Raw genomic sequence first — 25,058 nt, 5'->3', positions numbered from 1 at the left:
ATCTCTCTCCTATGTACTTCAATACAATAATCTCATGAGCAGCCTTACATGATTGAGATTCATATGATGATGCTTGTAATCTAGATGTCATTATGCTAGTCAAGTGAGTTTTACCTATGTGATCTCCGGAGACTCCTTGTCCCACGTGTGTAAAGGTGACGAGTGTGTGCACCGTGTGGGTCTCTTAGGCTATATTTCACAGAATACTTATTCACTGTTGAATGGCATAGTGAGGTGCTTATTTATATCTCTTTATGATTGCAATGTGTTTGTATCACAATTTATCTATGTGCTACTCTAGCAATGTTATTAAAGTAGTTTTATTCCTCCTGCACATGTGCAAAGGTGACAGTGTGTGCACCGTGTTAGTACTTGGTTTATGCTATGATCATGATCTCTTGTAGATTGCGAAGTTAACTATTGCTATGATAATATTGATGTGATCTATTCCTCCTACATATGCATGAAGGTGACAGTATGCATGCTATGCTAGTACTTGGTTTAGTCTTTTGATCTATCTTACACTAAAGGTTACTAAAATATGAGCATTATTGTGGAGCTTGTTAACTCCGGCATTGAGGGTTCGTGTAATCCTACGCAATGTGCTCATCATCCAACAAAAGTGTAGAGTATGCATTTATCTATTCTGTTATGTGATCAATGTTGAGAGTGTCCACTAGTGAAAGTGTAATCCCTAGGCCTTGTTCCTAAATATCGCTATCGCTGCTTGTTTACTTGTTTCATTGCGTTACTACTCGCTGCGTTACTACTGCTTGTTTACTCGTCCCGGGCAAAGCACTTTTCCGGTGCCATTGCTACTACTTATTCATACCACCTGTATTTCACTATCTCTTCGCCGAACTAGTACACCTATTAGGTGTGTTGGGGACACAAGAGACTTCTTGCTTTGTGGTTGCGGGGTTGCATGAGAGGGATATCTTTGACCTCTTCCTCCCCGAGATCGATAAACCTTGGGCGATCCACTTAAGGGAAACTTGCTGCTGTTCTACAAACCTCTGCTCTTGGAGGCCCAACACTGTCTACAAGAATAGAAGCTCCCGTAGACATCAAGCACTTTTCTGGCGCCGTTGCCGGGGAGGAAAGGTAAAAAGGCACTCATACTCCGGTTCCAGGTAACAGTAATTTTCTGGCGCCATTGTGTTTGTGCTCGAAGATATTTCCTTTAGATCCTGCAATTCCATCTTTTTGTTTCTTGTTTACACTAGTTTGGCATAATGGACAACAATGAGCTTCTTATTCTATTTCCTGATTTAAAACATGGATTGTTTGATGCGAAAATTAAAAAACCTATGAAATCTTATTTGCATGCTGGTAGTAATATTAGTATGAACGCTTTGAACACCATTGTTGATAATGATATAGAAAGTTCTAAGCTTGGGGAAGCTAGTTTTCATGATCTTTTTAGTCCCCCAAGCATTGAGGAGAAAATTTTCTTTGATGATACTTTGCCTCCTATTTCTGATAATTATAATGATAGTGGTCTTTTGGTGCCACTTACTGTGGAGAGCAAATTTTGTTGTGGTTATACTATGCCTCCTACACTTGATGAGAATAATAATGATAGCTACTTTGTTGAATTTGCTCCCACTACAACTAATAAAATTGATTATGCCTATGTGGAGAGTAATAATTTTATGCATGAGACTCATGATAAGAATGCTTTATGTGATAGTTATATTGTTGAGTTTGCTCATGTTGCTACTGAAAGTTATTATGAGAGAGGAAAATATGGTTGTAGAAATTTTCATGTTACTAAAACACCTCTCTATGTGCTGAAATTTTTGAAGCTACACTTGTTTTATCTTCCTATGCTTGTTACTTTGCTCTTCATGAACTTATTTATTTACAAGATTCCTATGCATAGGAAGCATGTTAGGCTTAAATGTGTTTTGAATTTGCCTCTTGATGCTCTCTTTTGCTTTACATACTATCTCTTGCGAGTGCATCATTAAAACTGCTGAGCCCATCTTAATGGCTATAAAGAAAGAACTTCTTGGGAGATAACCCATGTGTTATTTTGTTACAGTACTTTGTTTTATATTTGTGTCTTGGAAGTTGTTTACTACTGTAGCAACCTCTTCTTATCATGTTTTTGTGCCAAGTAAAGTCTCTATGGTAAAGTTGATGCTAGATTTGGATTGCTGCGCAGAAACAGCATTGCTGTCTGTCACGAATCTGGGTCTAATTCTCTGTAGGTAACTCAGAAAATTATGCCAATTTACGTGAGTGATCCTCAGATACGTACGCAACTTTCATTAGTTTTGAGTTTTTCCATTTGAGCAAGTCTGGTGCCATTTTAAAATTCGTCTTTACGGACTGTTCTGTTTTTGACAGATTCTGCCTTTTATTTCACATTGCTTCTTTCGCTGTGTTGGGTGGATTTCTTTGTTCCATTACCTTCCAGTAGCTTTGAGCAATGTCCAGAAGTGTTAAGAATGATTGTGTCACCTCTGAACATGTGAGTTTTTGATTATGCACTAACCCTCTAATGAGTTTGCTTAAAGTTTGGTGTGGAAGAAGTTTTCAAGGGTCAAGAGAGGAGGATGATATACTATGATCAAGGAGAGTGAAAGCTCTAGGCTTGGGGATGCCCCGGTGGTTCACCCCTGCATATTTCAAGAAGACTCAAGCGTCTAAGCTTGGGGATGCCCAAGGCATCCCCTTCTTCATCGACAACATTATCAGGTTCCTCCCCTGAAACTATATTTTTATTCCGCCACATCTTATGTACTTTACTTGGAGCGTCGGTTTGTTTTTGTTTTTTGTTTTGTTTGAATAAAATGGATCCTAGCATTCACTTTATGGGAGAGAGACACGCTCCGCTGTAGCATATGGACAAATATGTCCTTAGGCTCTACTCACAGTATTCATGGCGAAGTTTCTTCTTCGTTAAATTGTTATATGGTTGGAATTGGAAAATGCTACATGTAGTAACTCTAAAATGTCTTGGATAATTTGATTGGCAATTGTTGTGCTCATGTTTAAGCTATTGCATCATATACTTTGCACCCATTAATGAAGAAATACTTAGAGCTTGCTAATTTGGTTTGCATATTTGGTTTCTCTAGAGTCTAGATAATATCTAGTATTGAGTTTTGAACAACAAGGAAGATGGTGTAGAGTCTTATGATGTTTACAATATGTCTTTTATGTGAGTTTTGCTGTACCGTTCATCCTTGTGTTTGTTTCAAATAACCCTTCTATCCTAAACCTTGTATCGAGAGGGAATACTTCTCATGCATCCAAAATACTTGAGCCAACCACTATGCCATTTGTGTCCACCATACCTACCTACTACATGGTATTTCTCCGCCATTCCAAAGTAAATTGCTTGAGTGCTACCTTTAAAATTCCATCATTCACCTTTGCAATATATAGCTCATGGGACAAATAGCTTAAAAACTATTGTGGTATTGAATATGTACTTATGCACTTTATCTCTTATTAAGTTGCTTGTTGTGCGATAACCATGTTTTCTCGGGGACGCCATCAACTATTCTTTGTTGAATATCATGTGAGTTGCTATGCATGTCCGTCTTGTCTCGAAGTAAGAGAGATCTACCACCTTTATGGTTGGAGCATGCATATTGTTAGAGAAGAGCATTGGGCCGCTAACTAAAGCCATGAATCATGGTGGAAGTTTCAGTTTTGGACATATATCCTCAATCTCATATGAGAATAATAATTGTTGCCACATGCTTATGCATTAAAGAGGAGTCCATTATCTGTTGTCCATATTGTCCCGGTATGGATGTCTAAGTTGAGAATAATCAAAAGCGAGAAATCCAAAATGCGAGCTTTCTCCTTAGACCTTTGTACAGGCGGCATGGAGGTACCCCATTGTGACACTTGGTTAAAACATGTGTATTGCAAAGATCGGGTAGTCCAAGCTAATTAGGACAAGGTGCGGGCACTATTAGTATACTATGCGTGAGACTTGCAACTTGTAAGATATAATTTACATAACTCATATGCTTTATTACTACCGTTGACAAAATTGTTTCATGTTTTCAAAATAAAAGCTCTAGCACAAATATAGCAATCGATGCTTTCCTCTTTGAAGGACCATTCTTTTTACTTTTATGTTGAGTCAGTTCACCTATTTCTCTCCACCTCAAGAAGCAAACACTTGTGTAAACTGTGCATTGATTCCTACATACTTGCATATTGCACTTGTTATATTACTCTATGTTGACAATTATCCATGAGATATACATGTTACAAGTTGAAAGCAACCGCTGAAACTTAATCTTCCTTTGTGTTGCTTCAATGCCTTTACTTTGATTTATTGCTTTATGAGTTAACTCTTATGCAAGACTTATTAATACTTGTCTTGAAGTACTATTCATGAAAAGTCTTTGCTTTATGATTCACTTGTTTACTCATGTCATTACCATTGTTTTGATCGCTGCATTCATTACATATGTTTACAAATAGTATGATCAAGGTTATGATGGCATATCACTTCAGAAATTATCTTTGTTATCGTTTTACCTGCTCGGGACGAGCAGAACTAAGCTTGGGGATGCTTGATACGTTTCCGACGTATCGATAATTTCTTATGTTCCATGCCATATTATTGATGATACCTACATGTTTTATGCACACTTTATGTCATATTCGTGCATTTTCTGGAACTAACCTATTAACAAGATGCCGAAGTGCCGGTTCTCGTTATCTGCTGTTTTTGGTTTCGTAAATCCTAGTAACGAAATATTCTCGAATTGGACGAAACGAAGACCCGGGTTCCTATTTTCACCGGAAGCATCCAGAACACCCGGGAAGGACCGGAGGGGGGCACCGGGCCCCCGGACCATAGGCCGGCGCGGCCCTGGCCCTGGCCGCGCCAGCCTATGGTGTGGCCACCCCTTCGACCCTCCTGCGCCGCCTCTTCGCCTATATAAAGCCTCCGTCGCGAAACCCCTGATGCGAAGAACCATGATACGGAAAACCTTCCAGAGCCGCCGCCATCGCGAAGCCAAGATCTGGGGGACAGGAGTCTCTGTTCCGGCACCCTGCCGGAGCGGGGAAGTGCCCCCGGAAGGCTTCTCCATCGACATCGCTGCCATCTCCACCACCATCTTCATCACCGCTGCTGCTCCCATGAGGAGGGAGTAGTTCTCCATCGAGGCTCGGGGCTGTACCGGTAGCTATGTGGTTCATCTCTCTCCTATGTACTTCAATACAATAATCTCATGAGCTGCCTTACATGATTGAGATTCATATGATGATGCTTGTAATCTAGATGTCATTATGCTAGTCAAGTGAGTTTTACCTATGTGATCTCCGGAGACTCCTTGTCCCACGTGTGTAAAGGTGACAAGTGTGTGCACCGTGTGGGTCTCTTAGGCTATATTTCACGAATACTTATTCACCTGTTGAATGGCATAGTGAGGTGCTTATTTATATCTCTTTATGATTGCAATGTGTTTGTATCACAATTTATCTATGTGCTACTCTAGCAATGTTATTAAAGTAGTTTTATTCCTCCTGCACATGTGCAAAGGTGACAGTGTGTGCACCGTGTTAGTACTTGGTTTATGCTATGATCATGATCTCTTGTAGATTGCGAAGTTAACTATTGCTATGATAATATTGATGTGATCTATTCCTCCTACATATGCATGAAGGTGACAGTGTGCATGCTATGCTAGTACTTGGTTTAGTCTTTTGATCTATCTTACACTAAAGGTTACTAAAATATGAGCATTATTGTGGAGCTTGTTAACTCCGGCATTGAGGGTTCGTGTAATCCTACGCAATGTGTTCATCATCCAACAAAAGTGTAGAGTATGCATTTATCTAGTCTGTTATGTGATCAATGTTGAGAGTGTCCACTAGTGAAAGTGTAATCCCTAGGCCTTGTTCCTAAATACTGCTATCGCTGCTTGTTTACTGTTTTACTGCGTTACTACTGCTGCGTTACTACTGCTTGTTTAATGTCCTGGGCAAAGCACTTTTCTGGTGCCATTGCTACTACTTATTCATACCACCTGTATTTCACTATCTCTTCGCCGAACTAGTACACCTATTAGCTGTGTTGGGGACACAAGGGACTTCTTGCTTTGTGGTTGCAGGGTTGCATGAGAGGGATATCTTTGACCTCTTCCTCCCTGAGATCGATAAACCTTGGGTGATCCACTTAAGGGAAACTTGCTGCTGTTCTACAAACCTCTGCTCTTGGAGGCCCAACACTGTCTACAAGAATAGAAGCTCCCGTAGACATCAGCCTTATGCCCTAAAAACAGAAACCAACACCCCATCAACTAATCACCGGGGCATCACATAGGAACCCTATGGCGAAACAAGAGCACACGACCATTGTAGAAGACCCTCCACAATCGCTTCATGCCCTCACATCTAAAGCCATCACCTCCATCAATCGCTGATCCATCTTCAGGGTAGAGCTCCGTAAAGCCCATGTCATACATGTCGTCGATGCCGCCATGGCGCCATGCAACACCTCCATCCCGCACAATGCCATCACACCGCATCCATCACCGAGGCCCCATTGCACCATGCCGCCAAGACTTGTCGTCGTCAACATGGTAGAGGCACACCGGTCCACCACTTGCTACTACCATTCAACGGCGACACCAAAAATGATGCCCCCGCGAGGTAAAGTGATGCCGAAACCGCCGCCATCGTAATCTGCATAACCAGATCTAGGGTTTTCGTCGGAGCAGCATAAGTTTGTAGACGCTGGCTGCGACATCAATGCCTTCAACAAGGTAACGTCGAGTAGACGCCGCTATCACCCTCCATGACTAGAGTCGGAGCACGGCTTTCACCAACAACCACGCCTCCTCAACTCGTTGCAAACCGGCCAGCCACCTCCGGTGACGAAGGAGGAGACCACCGCCGCCATGCCCGGAGCACCTACCCGAGGCATCCACGTGATACAGAAGTAGCCTAGGCGTCACCGACGGAGCATGAACGGGAGGGAATGCACGGAAGTCTGCCCCGCCCAGGCCCATCTAGGCCATGATCGGGCCTAGAATCCGCACCATCGTCGCCCGCCAATGCCACAGCCCTTCTTCACCATCGCTGGGAGAGGAGGACACGCGTATCGCCGCGATAGTCCAATCAGCGACCGAGGATGTCCCCAACTGTCGCCATGCCACGCGGGCTTTGCTCGGCGACGCCCCCGACGATGGCGGCTGGAGGGGTTGCACGGTGAGGGGAGTGGTAGGGCCGGGTAGGGTAGGAGGCAGTAGACGCACCGGCGTGGCGCGGCGTCGCACTGATGCGGGGTATGGTTAGGAGAGAGTTCTTGACGTTGTGCTTTAATTCGACTGAGTTTAGATGTGCTCGCTCCTCGTGGTATCATTAGTATCCCGATATAAAACCGATGCCATAGGTTCCAAGCCTATAGTAAAATATACGAACACAGCGGTATGACAAGCTAAAGAATAAAAGATATTTTGTTGCCTCATGGCCAACTAAGTATTTAAACAAATAATTTCGAGGGTGATGGGTTTAAAAAGGACCTTTTAATTTTCAAGAAAGCAACAACTAGTGATTTATTTGCACCGACTATCAAGCATATACATTATTTTATTTTCTATTTCGTAATTGGTTATGTTTGTATCATGCATTTAAATACATTGTTAGAATCTGCGAAAGACATAGAATATGCTCAAAATTAAAGTTAAAGAAACTTAAATTTATTTGAGGCATATTATTAGAATATATACATTTTTTATAAAATAAAATTACCATAGTATCGTGATACTACAATAAAATTCTACGATACTATACTGCTGATAAAAAAAGGTACTACGTACTATTACCTCGAAACTAACAACCTTGGTTGCAAGTTAGGTTGCAACTGAGTTTTTTTCAGTTGCAACTTACAAGTGGGGTTGCAACTGATTTTTTTCCAAGTTGTAAGTTGAGATGCAACTTAGAAAAATGCTCCTCACCGTTAGATTTGCTTTATTATTCGTGCTAGTCATGAGTTGCAAGTTGCAACTGATATTTAATAACATCATCTGACTCAAAACAAAGTAAATTTTTAGTCGATTCAGATCTAGTCACACCCTTACTTATTTGAAGTGTAGATTTTTAGGAACTTACTAGTCAAATGCTTCTACGTTTGATCATCTCCAGAAAATGAAACAGTATCAAGTTGATATAGCAAGATATATCGTGAAGACAACTTTTATGATGTATATATTATATTTATACTGTATATACACACACATATAAATAATACAAAAGTATATTTTATGGTGTATGCAATATGGTTTATTTGATTTTGTAGAAGTAGGTACTATAACTAAGTTTGATGAACTTTTTTCCACTTGAATTCTATAGAACTTCAAACCTGAAGTCCGCTCCCGTGTCGCTCCCAGGGGCGGCACCGGGGCGTCCCCAACTCCGGCCGCGAGGCCCCCTCCACCCGCGCCCCCCCTCTCCGCCGCTGCCGCTGGCGCCTTGCCGCGGTGGCGGCGGGCCCCCGCCCCAAAGGTGGTGGTGGCTCTCCCTGCGCTCTGGGAGATCTCGCGCTCGTCCATGGCGGCGGCGCTCCTCCGCTTCGTGTGCCGGCGCCAGCGCTGCTCGCTGGCGCTGCTCCTCGGCGCCGTCCTCTCTCCGGCTCCTGTCCTGCTGAGAGTGGGATTGCTGCGTGGGGGCGGCCAGATCGACCGTGCCGGCCGTCGCGATCTGGTGAGCTTCGCCCCCTCCTGCCCGTGCTGCTGCCCATCCCTCCACTCCGGTCGCGGCGGTGCTGCTGTGTCTCTCTCTACCCCACCACCGCTTGTACTCGTCCGGCGCTCGTGCGTGGCACGGCGGGTCTGTCTCAGCCTTGTGCTGTTCCCAGATCTGGCGGGCTCTGGTGGCGGTCTCTTCGCCCCCTGGCCTGGTGCATGAGGTCGGCTTGGCCTTGGTGGTGGCTCTGGGTGGAGCTCCCGTGGCCAGCGTGGTGCTGGGCGTCGGTGGTTCGGCCGGTGGCAGCCTGGCCCGTGGTGACCAATGGTGGTCGGTGGTGTGCTCTCCGGTGGTTGCAGGAGTTCTACCTCTTTGCTCAGCCATCATCCCGCAGCGGGTTGCCGTCTGGGGCTGGCTGGTGCCGTGGTTCCGCAGTTGGCGGCCATGGTGGCGACGCGCTCCCTACAACGGGGGCCGTCGTGGCTGGGCGTTGAGCCCCCTCTGTCTCGCCATCGGTGTCAGTGGGCGCTGCTCCCCTGTACTGGTGTGCCCCATGGTTTGCAGATGGCGGCCATGGGTGCGGTCTCCTCTCCGATGTGATGCGAGCCGTGGCAATGGGGGTGGTGGTATCTTCTTGCCGGTTGCTAGGCTCATGCGTCGGATCCTCGTCGGAGCTCTATGGTGTGACCGCGCGGGTGGTCTTCGTGTGTGCTCTCGGCTAGCCCACCCTTCGGGTATATCGAACCCATCGGGGTTGGGGTTGCCCTCGGCGGTGCTATGCTTTTCGACTACGGCGGCGACCCCCGCGTGCGGTGAGGGTGTGATGCCCTCTGACTTCTGCCCGTGGCGCACGGGCGTCGTGGCGTCGTCTCGGCTGCGCGCAACCTTTCGGCCACACCCACGGCACAGTGGTGTCGGCGCGCTGTGTGTCCTCGGATGCGCGTTGCCCTTCGATTACGTCGACGATGCAGTGTCGCGGCTGTGTCCCCGCTGTCATGTCCTACGAACTCTTCCTTTGTGATTGCTGTGCTTGGGTCGGGATGAGTTTTTCTCATCAATCAATTGTCTCCGAGGATTCTCGGGGTGACCTCCTTTTTCTAGCTGTTGTAGTTTTGTTGGTGTGTGTGTGTGTGTTTTCTCTTATATCTCCTCCTGTACCCCCTGTAAACTCTGGTTCATTTGGACCCCTATCTTGTAGAGGCTGCAAAGCTTCATAGGCAACTTTGAATGAAAAAAAATTCAGGTGGGGATTCGCTCCCCCCCGGTGACCATTCGAAAAAAAAAAAACTAAGTTTGATCAAACTCTCTACATAATTTGGCTTTTAAAAATATATTCGTACGCCTCATAATTGACGGGGTATGTACTAGGGGCGTTAAGGACTGAACACTTGGCTGTGACATACGATCAGCGAGCAAGGGATGATCTAGAAGAGGAACACCCACGCGAGGAACAGAGAGGCTATCCACATGAGAGACACCTTCGAGGGCACCGAAGACGCCGCGCCCTTCTCGAACATCAACTTCCCGCCACCAACATCGTAGATCATGTTGGTGCCCGCCTGCAGCATGCTCCCTAGGATGGTGCCGATTGGCTCATCCGCGGGCATTGGCAGCATGGTGAGGCACTGCAGCCCGGTGGCGGTGTCCTTGTAGAAGTAGTGCACCGTTGTGAGCTCCATCACCGGCGAGTCCACACCGTCAAATACCAGAGTTATCTTTGGAAATGTCAGCTCGGCCACGGACTTGATGTTGTAGCATAGGTCGAACACCTCGTCGTCCGTCCCCGAGCTGTCCGCCGGCTCCGACTTAATCTTGCTCACTAGAGACTGCCTCACGGCATTGTAGGCGTCCTCCTGGAGCCATGTGACGGCGATGCTGGTGCTCAGGGCCACCCCGCCGGAGTTGCCGTCCGCCGCGAGGTCGAACGCTCCGGCTGGGATGCCTGTTAGTGACTCGCCGTCGACCTGTATTCCGGTGAGTTTAACGTAGTACATGTCAGGGAACGCGTTACTCTGCAGTAATGGCGTGGAGCGGCTATGTTTCGTCTGTGGCACCGCTTGGTCGCCCAGCAGGACCACGCTGGTGGAACTGGAGCTGTTGGAGTCATCGGGTGTTAGGAAATAGGAGAACCTGCAGATGCAAAAGACAGGAATTCAGCATCACCTTTATCTCTGAACTTTTGAAAAGTTTGATTAAGTTAATAAATAGTAATATCAAGTTATCATCAACATATATAATAGTATCGAATAAACATACAAGATATTCGTAAAGACAAGGTGAGCCGTGAGCCTAGCCACTGTGTTAGAAGAAGCCAGCCATACAGGTTCAGTTAAACCTGGCACGCACGAATCTGGGTTACTATTTCTACTCTAGAAAAACAGACCTGGAGATGTGGAGCTGTGACAGGATGGAGAGGTTGCCCTTGCTGAACCCGATGGCGCCGTCGAGGTTCACCGTTGTCTCGGTGCTACAGCCGAACACCACGCTCCCGGAGATGGGTGGCGCCCCGGTCCCAGTGCCCACGGTGATCGTCTCGTCGGCGAGGTAGCCGGTGCTGTTGGTCCCCTCGTCCTCTGACCCGTACACGTAGACGTACTCGCAGGGGCCGGCCTCGTCGGCGCAGGCGTCGGCCGTTTTGCTGAGCGCGGTCAGGCACGTCGGGCTGGCGCAGGGGACATTCGACTCCGAGAAAGCTGGCGCCGGAGCAGACGGGCACTGCACCCAGAGGAAGTCGTTAGAGTTGTCGACCACGCCGGAGAAGGTCTGTTGCCCGACGGAGACGTTGTAGAGGATGATGCCGGCGTTGTCGGCAGCGGCGCCGCCGAGCTGGTCGCCGTCACCGCCGCTGTTGGAGCTGTGGAGCGCCTTCTTGATCAAGGCGGTACCACCGGTGGTCGCTACCTGCTTGATGATAATTTTACCGATCTTTTTGATGAAAGGCGAGCGGGCGATTGCCCTCACCCCTGCTGCCGCCTGCGACGAGGCTGGCGGCGGCTGAAGGAGGAGCTGCAGAGCAAGCAGCAGCGCCGTCACCGCCACCACACCGCTAGCCGGACGAGCCATATTGATCGAGTGATCGGGCAAACACCACTTGTTATAGTGTTGTATATTTTCATACATCCTAGGTGGTTCCTTATATACTGTGAGCTGCTAGTGTCTAGCTAGTGATAAGCTGCTGATGTAAGGATAGGAAAATCTTGATTAATTATCAAAATGGAATGAGCTATACACCTCAAAAAAAAGATTCGAATGGGCCGTTGACCACCAAGTCGACGCCTGTCAATGTTTACATGTGTACGCTTGTTTATATACACCCTAACTGCCTGCCTTTTTATGTACACACATGCATATATACGGTATATTAGCCGTTGACGTTGACCCAAGTCAACGCCTTTCAAACGCATTTTTCACTAGTCGATATCAACTCGTTGTAATCGGGAGATTATTCTGAGAGCAGACCGTAATGCAATCTTCGAAGAAGTTGCACTTGCACCGTTCCATCAACGTGTACATATGCTGACCGTTCACTCGATGGATCGATACAGAGCAACCCCAGAAACCTGGGAATATTCAGCTCCATCACGAAGGTACACATGCAAAGAATCGTAAATGAATATACTCTCTCCCATCCGTCTCTAAAAAACTGCTGAGTTTTATCTAGATATGGAGGTATATAGGGCCGAAGCGACTCCATAGGACAAGAGTATAAAATGAGCGGTTACCACATATTGTGTGAGATAGAAATTGACCATGACACCTGAAAGCGGCGCATCATTGAAAATAGATTGTGGTCGCTAATGACACATTTTGGCCCGGAGCTCAAGGCATGCGAGGGAGCTCTCCCGCCCCATCAGGAGGTTGGGTCTAAACAAAAAACGGCATGTAAGAAACTCTCTAAAAGATCCTCGAGAAACTTGCTCTCTTCTTCCTCCAGTCACCGATGGCAAAGAAATTACGTATAGAAAGAACTTTTTTTTAGACTTACAGCAGAAATACATGCAATTAAACTTGAAAATGGAAGCGAAACGAGATCCACTCTTTCTGGATCTCTTTGCAATATATACGTCTTGTTTTATACGCGTCATCATCTGCCACATTAGGTTTGGTGCAGGACCGACCAGGCGGGTAAGCAAGGAGACAAAGTTCTCATTAAAAAAATTGAAATATGCCATTCTGAATTCAAAAACAACTCATTCAACTCCGTCGTTCACCAACATCCTCAAATTGATCTTTGTGACTGTAGAGGAGCTAGTCAGAGGCAAGGAATAGAGGAAAGTAGGAGATCGATGATAGGGTCAAAGCCAGGCATCCCTTGTCAAGCTACCTATTCTTACGAAAAAGTTTGCTTCCCTTTGAAAGAGGAAGACCCCCTGGTGGATTAGTTGTGGCACATGACTCTACACACATTTCTACGCCTGAACCTCGTACATGACTACAAAAAGGCATCTCTAATCTAAAAATTTACAACAACGGTACTAATGGTATCGCATGCTAACTTCTACACGAGAACCAAGTACTACTCTGAAGCATAGGACGACAATAAATGGCACCATACTATGCAAGAAGATTATGATGCCCTCCTTCACAACAAAACATGGCATCTTGTGCCCCCTAGACCTAACAAAAATTTGGTTTATTGCAAGTGGGCTCATGCGGATGGCACTATTGATAGATATAAAGCACGCCTAGTCTCTAAGGGTTTCAAGCAACGCTATGGTACTATCCCCTCTAGTATTCTCCTTATCTTAGCACTTTCGGTCTCTAGTGGGTGGAGTCTTCGTCAAATGGATGTCAAGAACGTGTTCCTTCATGGTGTTCTAGAAGAGGAAGTCTATGTGAAGCAACCACCTAGATTTGAAGATCACAATCTTTCGCATCACATTTGCAAACTTGACAACGCACTTCATGGTTTAATACAAGCTCCTCGTGCATTCTTCTCCAAGCTCTGCTCTAAGCCTCATGCCCTTGGCTTCTCTCCCTCCAAGGCCGAAACATCTATCTTCATCTACAACAAGTTAGATATAACCATTTTTGTTTGGATTTATGTTGAAAATATAATTGTGAACAACTCTTCAGATAAAGCCATTCCGGCCCTTATACAAGATTTTTGTGGGGATTTTGCTCTCAAAGACCGTGGCGACTTACACTTGTTCTTGGCATTGAAGTCAAGAAAACATCTGATGGCTTACTTTTATCTCAGGAGAAGTATGCCACATATTTACTATCACGTGTTGGTATGACTTGACGCACTACATGACCTCTCTCCAGCTCCAATGAACTATCTCTCACCAATCGCACACCACTTGGGAGCCAAGGATAACACTCTCGGTACCTCAGTAGTGTTGGTGCCTTACAAGACATGACACTCACCCGCCCAGACTTATCCTTCGCTGTCAACAAAGTTTGTCATTTTATTCATGCTCCCACTACTGTATTGAACAATTGATGAACGGATATTTGGCTTGTTCAAGGAGACTCAAAGTTGGCATTGTTTTTAAAAGGTCATCCTCTACTCTCCTTACTGCATTCTCGGATGTTGACTAGACATGATGTCTGGATGATCAGTGTTCCAACGATGGTTTTGCAAAAAAAAAAGGTCTCTAATCATATATCTTGGAGCGCCAGAAAACAAGCAACTGTCTCTCACTCAAAAACTCAAGCACATATGTTGAATACAACACTGGCCAATGCCACGGCCAACTAATTTGGGCCGAAGATTTACTTCACGATCTTGAGGTCTCTCTCCGCGCCACTCCTTGTCTATGGTCTGATAATCTCGGCGCCACCTACTTGTCTCCAATCCTCATCTTTCATGTTTACACTTTTAAACATATTGCAATTTATTTTCACTTTATCTGAGAACGGGTTGCAAGAATGTACTTTAGATCAAATTCATCTCCTGAAAAGATATCAATTGTCAGATGATTATACGAAGGCCCTTTAGGTGAAGACCTTTGATGAGTTCAAGCATAATCTTAACCTCTCCATTTCTTTGGCGGTTTAGATTAAGGGGTAGACAAAAGTGGTACCCAAACGTCTATAGGCCAGGTATAACCCGTATGGTGTGGTACACCAACGGGATTTAACCCTCCAATGGCCATATACACTGATTGGGCCTTTCCTTTCTCTACCTTAATTACTTAATTATGCAATCTATTTCCATGTACGAGTCCAAGTATCGTTTCTCAATACTTCGACACTGCTGGCAATGATACGTCACACCGCATCTAGTAATAGACCTTTGTTCAGAACCTTCAGTGTAGCCCGTGGCTTGGAATGCTTTCAACTGTTTACATAGAAATATAAAAGTGAATTAGTGAAATCATTAAAGAAAATAGATAAAATTCGTTGCATCTACATACATACTTACTAGTATCCTTAGGGTTGTTGCATCATTAATAAAATCATTAGGGCAAGGATCTCGTCCAAATCATTAAGATATTGCACAAACATATCCTTAGAGTTAGAATATATACATATCACACACATGGTAGCTAGAGTTAAATTGGTCAGGTACAAATGAAATGTGTTCTTACTTAGAAAGGAAGGAGCATGATTGACTATGTTGGCTCCAATCTTCCAATACAATTCTTAGTTAACACCAAAATCCATTCATACACATTACATATCAATCTATACATAATATTATATACACAACATGTGACATATAGATGTAAAAATCTAATTCTCACATAGAACATAACATATTGATCAAGGTAGCAATACTCGACGACGTGGACTAAGCCCAGTGGTTGGGGTCGCAGTGGCGCACCCCAACGACCGGAGTTCGATTTCTGTCAGGGACGAATTTCGGAATTGTCACGCCAAGTCCCGCTTCTACTATATCAAAAAGTGTCTAGTTCCTCCTAGACACGGTTTCATTTTTTTTCAAGGTAGCAATACTCTAATGAATCCGGCCTTGCAAACTGTGCTAATGTGTAAAAAAATCGAACTTGCTGATCCTAACACTTAATGGATCCAGCCTTGCTAACTGTGTTGCTTATCAGATATGGAGTCTAATTAAATAAAAATAAGTGAGAAAGAACGTATAGCCCCGGGTAGGAGACACGTGCAGACGGTCGAGCTAGCAAGGACGAGCCAACATGACAGGCGTTATCGTCGTTTGACCGCTCGGTTTGGCCCACAAAATCGACAAAGAAGCCATTGGCAAGGTCATCTGCATTCTGGGGAGGCATGGCTTCATAAGCTAGCTAGCTTCCTCATGTCCGTCCAGCTGACTCCAGGGAAGCAATGTGTGTCTTGCGTGTTCCCAACTCTGCAATTAATGGTGGTTGTGTGGAGTGAGTCCAGACGAGGACCCTGCATGTTGATCCTTATATATCCAAAAAGATGGTAGGGGTGTGTTTCCTTGGCCCAAACGGATCTATTATTTCACACGTTTTACCTTTGCAATACCATATGTGTTTCATATGCATCGCACACCATTTGCTCATTGAATGTTGTAGGATTATGTCGCACATGAATGCCTTATACCTGCACCTCCACCAGCTTCACACACGAGTTAATGATGGAATGTCGTTTGCGTTACATCTCACAAGTATGTCTCACAATATTTTTCTTGCTCATAAACAATATTTGAGCATAAAAGGGATCAAATTGGCTGCACATCGCACATAGTTAATTTTGAAGAAGAGTTCATAATAAATTTGGGTTTAGACCAGAATAGATCCAATTAGTTAAACATGCTTTCCCTTCCTTTTACAAAAGACCGTCAATAATATTTGGGCATCGGTCAGAAGGAACCAATGAAACATGGTTCCCCTTCATATTACAAAAAGAACAGGTTAAACTTTACCTTTCATACATATATAGGGCCTAAGGAAAATGTGAATAACTATACTGAATGTCCTCCTCGTCACCAGAGCAGACGTCGATGACGTCGACACCATTCCTGTTGGAGATATGCCCAAGAGGCAATAATAAAATGGTTATTATAATATATCTTTGTGTTTATGATAAATGTTTGCATACCATGCTATAATTGTATTAACCGAAACATTGATACATGTGTGTTATGTAAACAACAAGGAGTCCCTAGTAAGCCTCTTGTATAACTAGCTTGTTTATTAATAGATGATCATAGTTTCATGATCATGAACATTGGATGTTATTAATAACAAGGTTATGTCATTAGATGAATGATGTAATGAACACACCCAATTAAGCGTAGCATAAGATCACGTCATTAAGTTTAATTTGCTATAAGCTTTCGATACATAGTTACCTAGTCCTTCGACCATGAGATCATGTAAATCACTTATACCGGAAGGGTACTTTGATTACATCAAACGCCACTACGTAAATGGGTGGTTATAAAGGCGGGATTAGGTATTCGGAAAGTATGAGTTGAGGCATATGGATCAAGAGTGGGATATTGTCCATCCCGATGACGGGTAGATATACTCTGGGCCCTCTCGGTGGAATGTGGTCTGATTAGCTTGCAAGCATATGAATGGTTCATAAGAGATGACATACCACGGTACGAGTAAAGAGTACTTGTCGGAGACGAGGTTGAACAAGGTATGGAGATACCGATGATCAAACCTCGGACAAGTAAAATATCGCGAGACAAAGGGAATCGGTATCGTATGTAAATGGTTCAATCGATCACTAAGTTATCGTTGAATGTGTGGGAGCCATTATGGATCTCCAGATCCCGCTATTGGTTATTGATCGGAGAGGAGTCTTAACCATGTCTGCACAGTTCACGAACCGTAGGGTGACACACTTAAGGTTTGATGTCGTTTTATGTAGATATGGAATATGGAATGGAGTTCGAATGTTTGTTCGGAGTCTCGGATGGGATCCAGGACATCACGAGGAGGTCCGGAATGGTCCGGAGAATAAGATTCATATATGGGAATTCACTTTCCAAGTTTGGAAATGATCCGGTGCATTTATGGAAGGCGCTAGAATGTTCTAGAACCTTCTGGATGAAATCACCATGGTGGACTCCACCAAACCCAACCAGCCAACCAAGTGGTAGGGTGGAGTCCATGGAGCACTCCACCTCCTTGGCCGGCCAAAGAAAGTGGGAAGGGGAGAGTCCATGTCCCTCTAGGTTTCGTCCATAAGGCAGTTTTTGAATTGGGGTCTTATTCGAAGACTTTGGGCTAACCCTTGGGGTTCCACCTATATAATGAGGAGGAGAGGGAGGGGGCAGCCTAAGACTTGGCCGCACCACCTAGGGCTCCCCTGGCCGGCGCCCTAGCCCCCCTCTCTCTCTCAAACCCTAGCACACCTCCCTCCTCATACACCTCCCACAGCGCTTAGGCGAAGCCCTGCCGGAGATCTCCACCACCACCGTCACCACGCCATCGTGCTGGCGGGATTCCGAGGAGGCTACTACTTCCGCTGCCCGCTGGAACGGGGAGAAGGACGTCGTCATCAACACCATACGTGTGACCGAGTACGGAGGTGCTGCCCGACTTGGCACCGTCAAGATCTTCTACGCGCTTTCGAAAGTGGCAAGTGATCGACTACAGCAACAACGAGATCTAATCTCGTAGGCTTTGGAAATCTTCGAGGGTTAGTCTCATGATCTTCTCGTTGCTACCATCTTCTAGATTGCATCTTGGCTTGTTATTCGTTCTTGCGGTAGGGAATTTTTTATTTTCTATGCTACGAATCCCATCAATTCCGGTGTCTGATGCATCGGCATCATCGACGGCTAGGCCTCTTTGGAGCCTGATTCCTCGGCATTGTCGGCGAACTGGCCGGTAGAGACTGATGCCTCCGCTTCCTAGGCGGCCTCCCACCTTGCGAGCGCGGTTGTCCACAGCTCCGCAAGTTGTCAACGGGAAACTGCAGAACACCCACACATACGCCGACACTTCTTCTGTCTCCCGGATCATCTGCCAACAGCTAACAAGTTGTTATATATGTGCCGACAACTGGTTAGTAGTTAAACCTATGCCAACAAACTTTTTGTTGTTATAGCCTCGTCTACGACGACTAATCATGTCTCAGCATAGCTCTAAACCTATGTCGACAGAAGATCTGTGGGCGTAAGTGTACCTTTCCCTACAGGCCTATGGGCAAGCTTCTACCGTGATGTAGTGCGTGGCGTGGTGAGGGACCCTCCGTTGTACACCAGTAGTGTAGGTCTAGGTCTAGGATTTTGGCTTCTGATGATGTTTGGCTTGTTGCCGATGTCTGGGGTGCTCTGGCTGCTCTCGAGCTGCAGCCTGGAGGCGGCGAGCCTCGTCCTGGCCGTGGTGCTCCTGCGGTGGGAGCCGAAGGCAGCCGTCGGTGCTTGTCAAAGATCCTCTGTCAATAAGCTTGGTGTCTGGCCTTAAGATTTCGATCTAGAGGTCGTTGCCCGGGAGGAGAAAGCTGGATTGGTTGTTCTTCCTATCTAGTGCAACCATCAAGGAGATGGAGGAGGCGATTGGAAGCGTGCAGTTCTGCTTGCTTCTTCTCGGTGGGGATTTGCTGCTGCTATCTGCGGAGACCCTCAACGGCAGCGAGTTGGCGCCGCTGTTATTCTCGGTCAAGGCGGCCACTCCGCGCTGCGGTCCTGCGGGAATCGTGGCTTCTTCAACCTCCAGGCTGGCGTGCCAAGAAGGAGGCCCTTCCACGACTCCGTCACGGCGTTCGTCACGCCTCCGCCAAGTGGTCTCGTCCCCAACGTCGTTGTTGGCGGGTGCGATGTTGAGCTCGTCATCAAGCTGCGGTGGAGAAGACTCCAAGGATTTGATTGCTTTTTACATCTTGTTTGAGGGTGCTCTGTGTAAAAATGGAGGTCATGCTTGTACTTTATCTTTCAGTTTGGACCTCCATGCAAATTGTAAACCCACCGCTTTAATATATGCAGCATCTCAAAAAATAAATATATGAGGAGGTATACGGAACTGGAGCAAGCCTCGAATGAAAAACAGATCGTCGCTGAGTATGGAGATTACTCGGCGAAGGGCATAGGATGCGGATATAATGAATTACGGAACTAAGACACAGAGAAGATGTACATAAATCAAGGATATTCATTATCAGGAGGACAATTCGGATGGACAAAATTAAAGCTGAGAACAAAACGTAAAAAAAAAGCGAGGTGCGTCGTTACAACTCCAAGTTTAAGTATAGCAAAAACAAACAAAAAACACTAGCACGTAAAAAACACTAGCACATTGATGGATGGATCGAAGTATATGACCGGATTATATCGATGCATATATGTATGGATCACCAGAAGTTGCTGGATCCCTGGTATGTGAGGCCGGAGGCCCAGTAGGCGGGGATGGCGTCGCCGCACACGATGGTCTTCTGCGGCGAGCTCCCCGTGGTGAGCCTGACGACGAGCCCCACGCTCTTCTCCAGCCTGGTGAATGCCTGGTACGTGATCCCCCAGTTCTGCGACGCGTCGATCCAGTTGCTGCTGTCGGCCGGCCTGATGGACACGGTGGAGACGTCGCCGGCGCCGCCGAGGTTCATGATGTAGAGGAGCAGCCAGTAGTCGTTCCCCGCGACGTAGAACCTGACGCCGCCGGACCTCTGGCACGGGACGCGGCGGTACTGGATGGGGACGATGCCGGCGACCCTGGCGGCGAGCTTGTAGAACGAGGGCGGCGCCAAGTCGAAGTGCCGACGCGGCGGGTTGCACCAGCCGCCGTTGTCGCTGGCCTGGTACCAGTTGGGCGGGCAGAGGTTGGTCCCGGTGACCACGACGGAGGGGGACCCGGCGACGCACCACTTGGACTGGACGCACCGGATCTCGTAGCACCGCCCGCACCCGAGGCCGTCCTGGAACAGCGGCGTGCTCAGCGCCGCCGTCCTCGTCGAGTAGAGCCCGGCGATGTTCTCCCCGCTGTACCCGCACGCGCCGCCTGCATTAATTTTGGACGCTCACGTACAAGACTTTGCGGTGCAATGGTGTGCATGTATATATATGCATGGAGGATCGATGTATACGTACCGAAGTCGTGGCCGAGGCCGGAGTCGTCGCCGTAGAAGGTGGCGTGGGCGTCCTGCCAGCCGGACGTCGGGAAGCCCGTCGAAGGACCGCTAGGTGCCGGAGTCGCCGGCACCGGCGCCGGCCAGTACTGGTTAGGAAAACCGGCGCTCGCCAGCTGAGCCGCCGCAGCCATCAACACCACCACGACGATCGCCGGAATCCTCTCCATGATCGCGCGTCCAAGGGTATAGTTAGCTCGCCGATTGACCGATCGATCGTACGCGCGCTGGAGTTGATCGGTACGTCGCAGAGGGGAATGCAAGTTTATAGAGAGCTGATTAACGAATTAAGTTGGCGCGCGCGCGCCTGATCGAGTACGTTGCCTCCACGTTCATCTGGAACGAGTTGGGCGCACGTAAGTACGTACGATTTTCTTTTCTAATTTTTCGATGATTACTTATTAATTTCCCTTCTCTGACAAATAACAAAGTTCAAGGGCGCACGTCTGGCTATTTGATTGTAAACAACCCTGCCGGCATGTAGTATGGGTTTTTTTCACTTTTCTTTTCCAGGGAAATGCGTTTTGTCAAACTTGATCAGATTACAATCCAGCTTATATAGGTCAACGCGCGCGCCGAGTGCGCGCAACAACACAAACTCATTTTGCATCTTGCATAGGAAAAGTCGGCCGCCGGTGTGGTTCATGAACACGTAGCCCTCTCACAAACTACTCGCCGTGAAAAAAAGGTATGTCGCTTCTCACTGTTGCTACTTTCATGACGCAGCAACACAAACAAATTTTGTACATCTTGCATAGGCTGAGATGATATGCTGGGATAATGCACACAGCCGGCCTTTGCTATTAAATTACTAGAACAGTCGGCTGGTCTGGTTCATGAACACACGTACCGCTCTCACACAATCTACTCACCGTGAAAAAGCATGTCGCTTCTCGCTCTTGCTGCTTTCATGACGCTGGCCAGTCCAGCTACAAAACTGGAAATAAGGCCAAACCAAGTGCACCAGCAGCGCGCGCGTGGCTGCTCCTGTATTTTTTTCTATTTTGGATTTGCTTTGCTTTCATCACTTTGTATCGGGTTGTTAGTGATATTTTATCTATACTATTATATTCGAGTTGATGATCGTACGTCGCACTTTACACTTTACACTTTTACCTACATAATTGAAAGTATATGTAGCGGACAATTTTCATCTGACTCACACACGCCGTCAGGTGCTTATTCACGTCAGGTCTGCTCTCTTTATTAGCGTTGTTGTTTGCAGACGGGCACTCAACGTTATGGAAGTAATTGAATTATGTACACTCTCCGTCTAAAAATAAGTGTCTCTCTCGGGGGTTCAAATCCTAGCGTACCTTTCTTTTACCACTTCTCGAGCTTAGATTTCATATGACCGGTTGGACCAGCGTCTGGTTTTCTTTGGTTCCGGTGAAAACCGGCAGTTTGACCATCAATTTTCTGGTTCGTTTCCTTGTGCGTCCGGTTTTTAAAACTATGATGCCGCCCCTCTTGTCCATTTGGGTTGGGCCGTGAATAGAAAGTTAACCCTGCCATCTCCTTATCCACTTGCGTCAGGGGCAGAGCCAGCGGCCCGACCCATATAAAAAAAATATATATTGCAAACTTAATTCACATACTACAAAGCAAAAGAAAAAAAAAACTGGGCAGAAATCTTAGGCCTGTCTAGTTCTCCTTGTCATCCTTCTTGGCCATGTTGATGAACTTCAGAGTTGGCCATGGCCAAGGGACAATTAGTGGCATTGGAGGTGCTGGTGCACGCGCAGGCGCATTCCAGTAATCTGATGGCGACCTTGGAGGGGCCGGCGGTGGTGGTGCAGGTGCAGGTGGTGGTGGTGGTGGCAGTGCCGGTGTAGGTGTGAACCGGCGTTGTGGGGTACCCTACGCGTGAATCAACTCGCGTAGCTGCATGGCGAGACACCGCCACTCGTTCTCCCGCTACAGCCTCGAGGCAATGATGGCTAGCCGGAGAGCTTCCACCTCGTCCACATCAGGCGACATGACGAGGAGTTAGTCCTCAATCTTAGCGGCCTTGGCCTGCTCGGCCTCTCAGGCGAGGAGGCCGAGGTAGTCGTCGGTGACATCTGATAGCTCCAAATTTCGATGCTTTTTACTATGGATTTTCCACCACTTATCTCTCGGTTTCATTGGGTTTTCATTGGATTTTGTGTTTCAACTAACACTAATATCCCAATCCAAGCAAAACCTTCCTTTTGAATTATGTAATTCAGGAAACCGTCATCTCTGGAGGATCCAAGGATATTTATGAGCTAATTGCAACGAAATAAAGATATTTCCTTTTGAGGCCAAATCCATCATGGCGATCCAGTGACTTTAACGGGAACCCTTATGGGCAGGGGTGACCGTACCGTCTGCCCGTATTGAGCGGAGCCGCCTTCCTGTTATCAAACCAAACCCTTTTCATGAAGGGGGGCGAATGAAAAACACAACGCAACAGCCACCATTCGCCCCAGAACAGAAGAGATCTGATCTGAAGAAGGAGAAGACCATGCTCTACTCCAATGAAGATCAATCTCATTGAGATCACCACTTCATCCATCACACCCACTTGTACTGCGAAAGGGAGAGATTTATACTTGTAAGATTAGGGATTGAAACCTCTATTCCATCTTGGTTTGTATTTAATTTGATCTTCAATTATTGTGACTTGCTACGGTAATATCAAGATGAACTCCATTTACTTTGCTATGATATCCTTATGTTATTCTCCTCTGATGTATGAGTAGATCTCATTGGCGTGGGAGATGTAGGGGATTGGTGAGATGTGATGTGCCAATTTTATTCCATCTATTTGTGAATTTATGATTAGGATTATTATATATGAACTTGAATGTTTATGTGCACCTAATGTTGTTATCTAATTTAAGGGTTGGTAACTGGCCATGGTTTTGGTAACTGGCAGAAGGATTATTGGAGGAAGATGAAATCTACCAAAAGGAGTCTTTGTCTCTTATGGGTTGCTTGCCTTCTCAGATATATAAATAGGAAGAATCATATTCACTTATTATATTTTATTCCACCATGCACATTCACTATCACCATGAACTGAATCACCTCGCGCCTACTTTTCCATTTGCAGAAACCCTCCTATTTATTATTAGTTGTTTACTTTTATGCACTTTACCTATTTCTTTACCAATACTCTAAAATCCTGTCTTTTACATTTACCATTTTCCATTCCAATTCTTGCAGTCAATTCACCTAAGACTTGTGACACCTTGGGTGTGATAGAAACACCGCTAAAACATCCTCCTACCCTCCTTGTTGGGACACGATATAAAAAATAGGAAATAATACTTCCACAAAAATATGCACGAATGATCACGCGTTCTTGCAGGCCATCAACATCCCTGGCCTCGATGCCCGGAATGTCTAAGCCCATGAAGAGCTATGCAATGGCACATGGCGTATGTAGTTAGTTTTAAAAAGCACGAGTATCGAACCATGTGGAGCTATTTGGTAACATTTTAATTGCCCCTTGTTCTCTTCACTTAGATGTATGGGTGATATATTCTTAATACAAAGCAAAGTAAAAAAATGAAAGTGATTGTTGTTGTTGAGTTGTGAACAAAGCAGTAGTAAATAAAGCAAAAAAAAAGACAGTCTAAGGGTACTTTAAACTCAATAAGGGTAAAGTGTTCTCAAAGAGTTGGAGATTCTATTCATTATTTTATTAGGATATTATGAAGTCTTTGTCGCGAGATACATGAAAGTTGCGCCACTACTTCCAAGCCCACCACATCACGGTTGTAATTGGTTACTTCCTCGAGCACACCCTCTGGAACAAGGAACCCATTGGGCGCATCGCGGAGTTCGACCTACACTTCGCCATAGCATTGCCATAAATAGGTTCGCTCTGGAAAAGTTTGTGGCGAAGTGGACGAACACTGCGATTGTTGGGGGAGAGTCGTAGTCAAGACATCACGGGGATGACGATGTGGGTTGCTGGATCATGTACTTTGACGGATCGTGCTCATATGAATATGCGGGAGAGGGCGTGTTGATTGTGTCACCCTTCGGTGAGCAACTCAAGTACGGCATGCAAATGTTTTTCGATAAGGGGTTATCCACAAACTACACTAAAGAATATGAAGGCACACTGGTAGGCCTTAGGGCCGCCGCCAGCCTTAGCATAAGGAAGCTTGTGGTCCGCGGTGACTCCCATTTGTTGGTGAACCAAGTCAACAAGGAATACGCATGCCATTAGATGACGACATACATCGACCAGGTGTGCAATATGTAGAGGTGTTTCAAGGGAATATGAAGGCACACTGGCAGGCCTTAGGGCCATCACCAAGCTTAGCATAAGGCAGCTTGTGGTCCGCGGTGACTCCCAGTTGTTGGTGAACCAAGTCAACAAGGAGTAGGCCTGCCCTCAGATGACAGCATACATCGACCAGGTGTGCAAGATGTAG

At 46.2% G+C, this 25,058-nt stretch overlaps 2 protein-coding genes across 2 annotated transcripts; both read right to left on the bottom strand.

The window, feature by feature from the left end:
• Positions 1–10,023: 10,023 nt before the first annotated feature.
• LOC124704209 (protein ASPARTIC PROTEASE IN GUARD CELL 1-like) lies at positions 10,024–11,736 on the bottom strand. The gene is made up of 2 exons (XM_047236452.1): positions 11,057–11,736; positions 10,024–10,803 (listed from the first exon to the last, which is right to left on the bottom strand). Exons 1-2 carry the CDS (start codon positions 11,734–11,736, stop codon positions 10,098–10,100), a joined length of 1,386 nt encoding a protein of 461 aa, XP_047092408.1. The 3' UTR covers positions 10,024–10,097.
• An 8,139-nt stretch (positions 11,737–19,875) lies between these two features.
• On the bottom strand, positions 19,876–20,813 carry LOC124704200 (expansin-A17-like). The gene is made up of 2 exons (XM_047236443.1): positions 20,606–20,813; positions 19,876–20,516 (listed from the first exon to the last, which is right to left on the bottom strand). The coding sequence occupies exons 1-2, from the start codon at positions 20,811–20,813 to the stop codon at positions 19,876–19,878; spliced, it is 849 nt and encodes a 282-aa protein (XP_047092399.1).
• Positions 20,814–25,058: the final 4,245 nt, after the last annotated feature.

Source organism: Lolium rigidum, chromosome 1 (assembly GCF_022539505.1).
Source record: "Lolium rigidum isolate FL_2022 chromosome 1, APGP_CSIRO_Lrig_0.1, whole genome shotgun sequence".
Lineage (NCBI taxonomy): Eukaryota > Viridiplantae > Streptophyta > Magnoliopsida > Poales > Poaceae > Lolium > Lolium rigidum.
The sequence above is the reverse complement of the archived record's forward strand: the minus strand, read 5'-3'. Positions and strand labels throughout refer to the sequence as shown.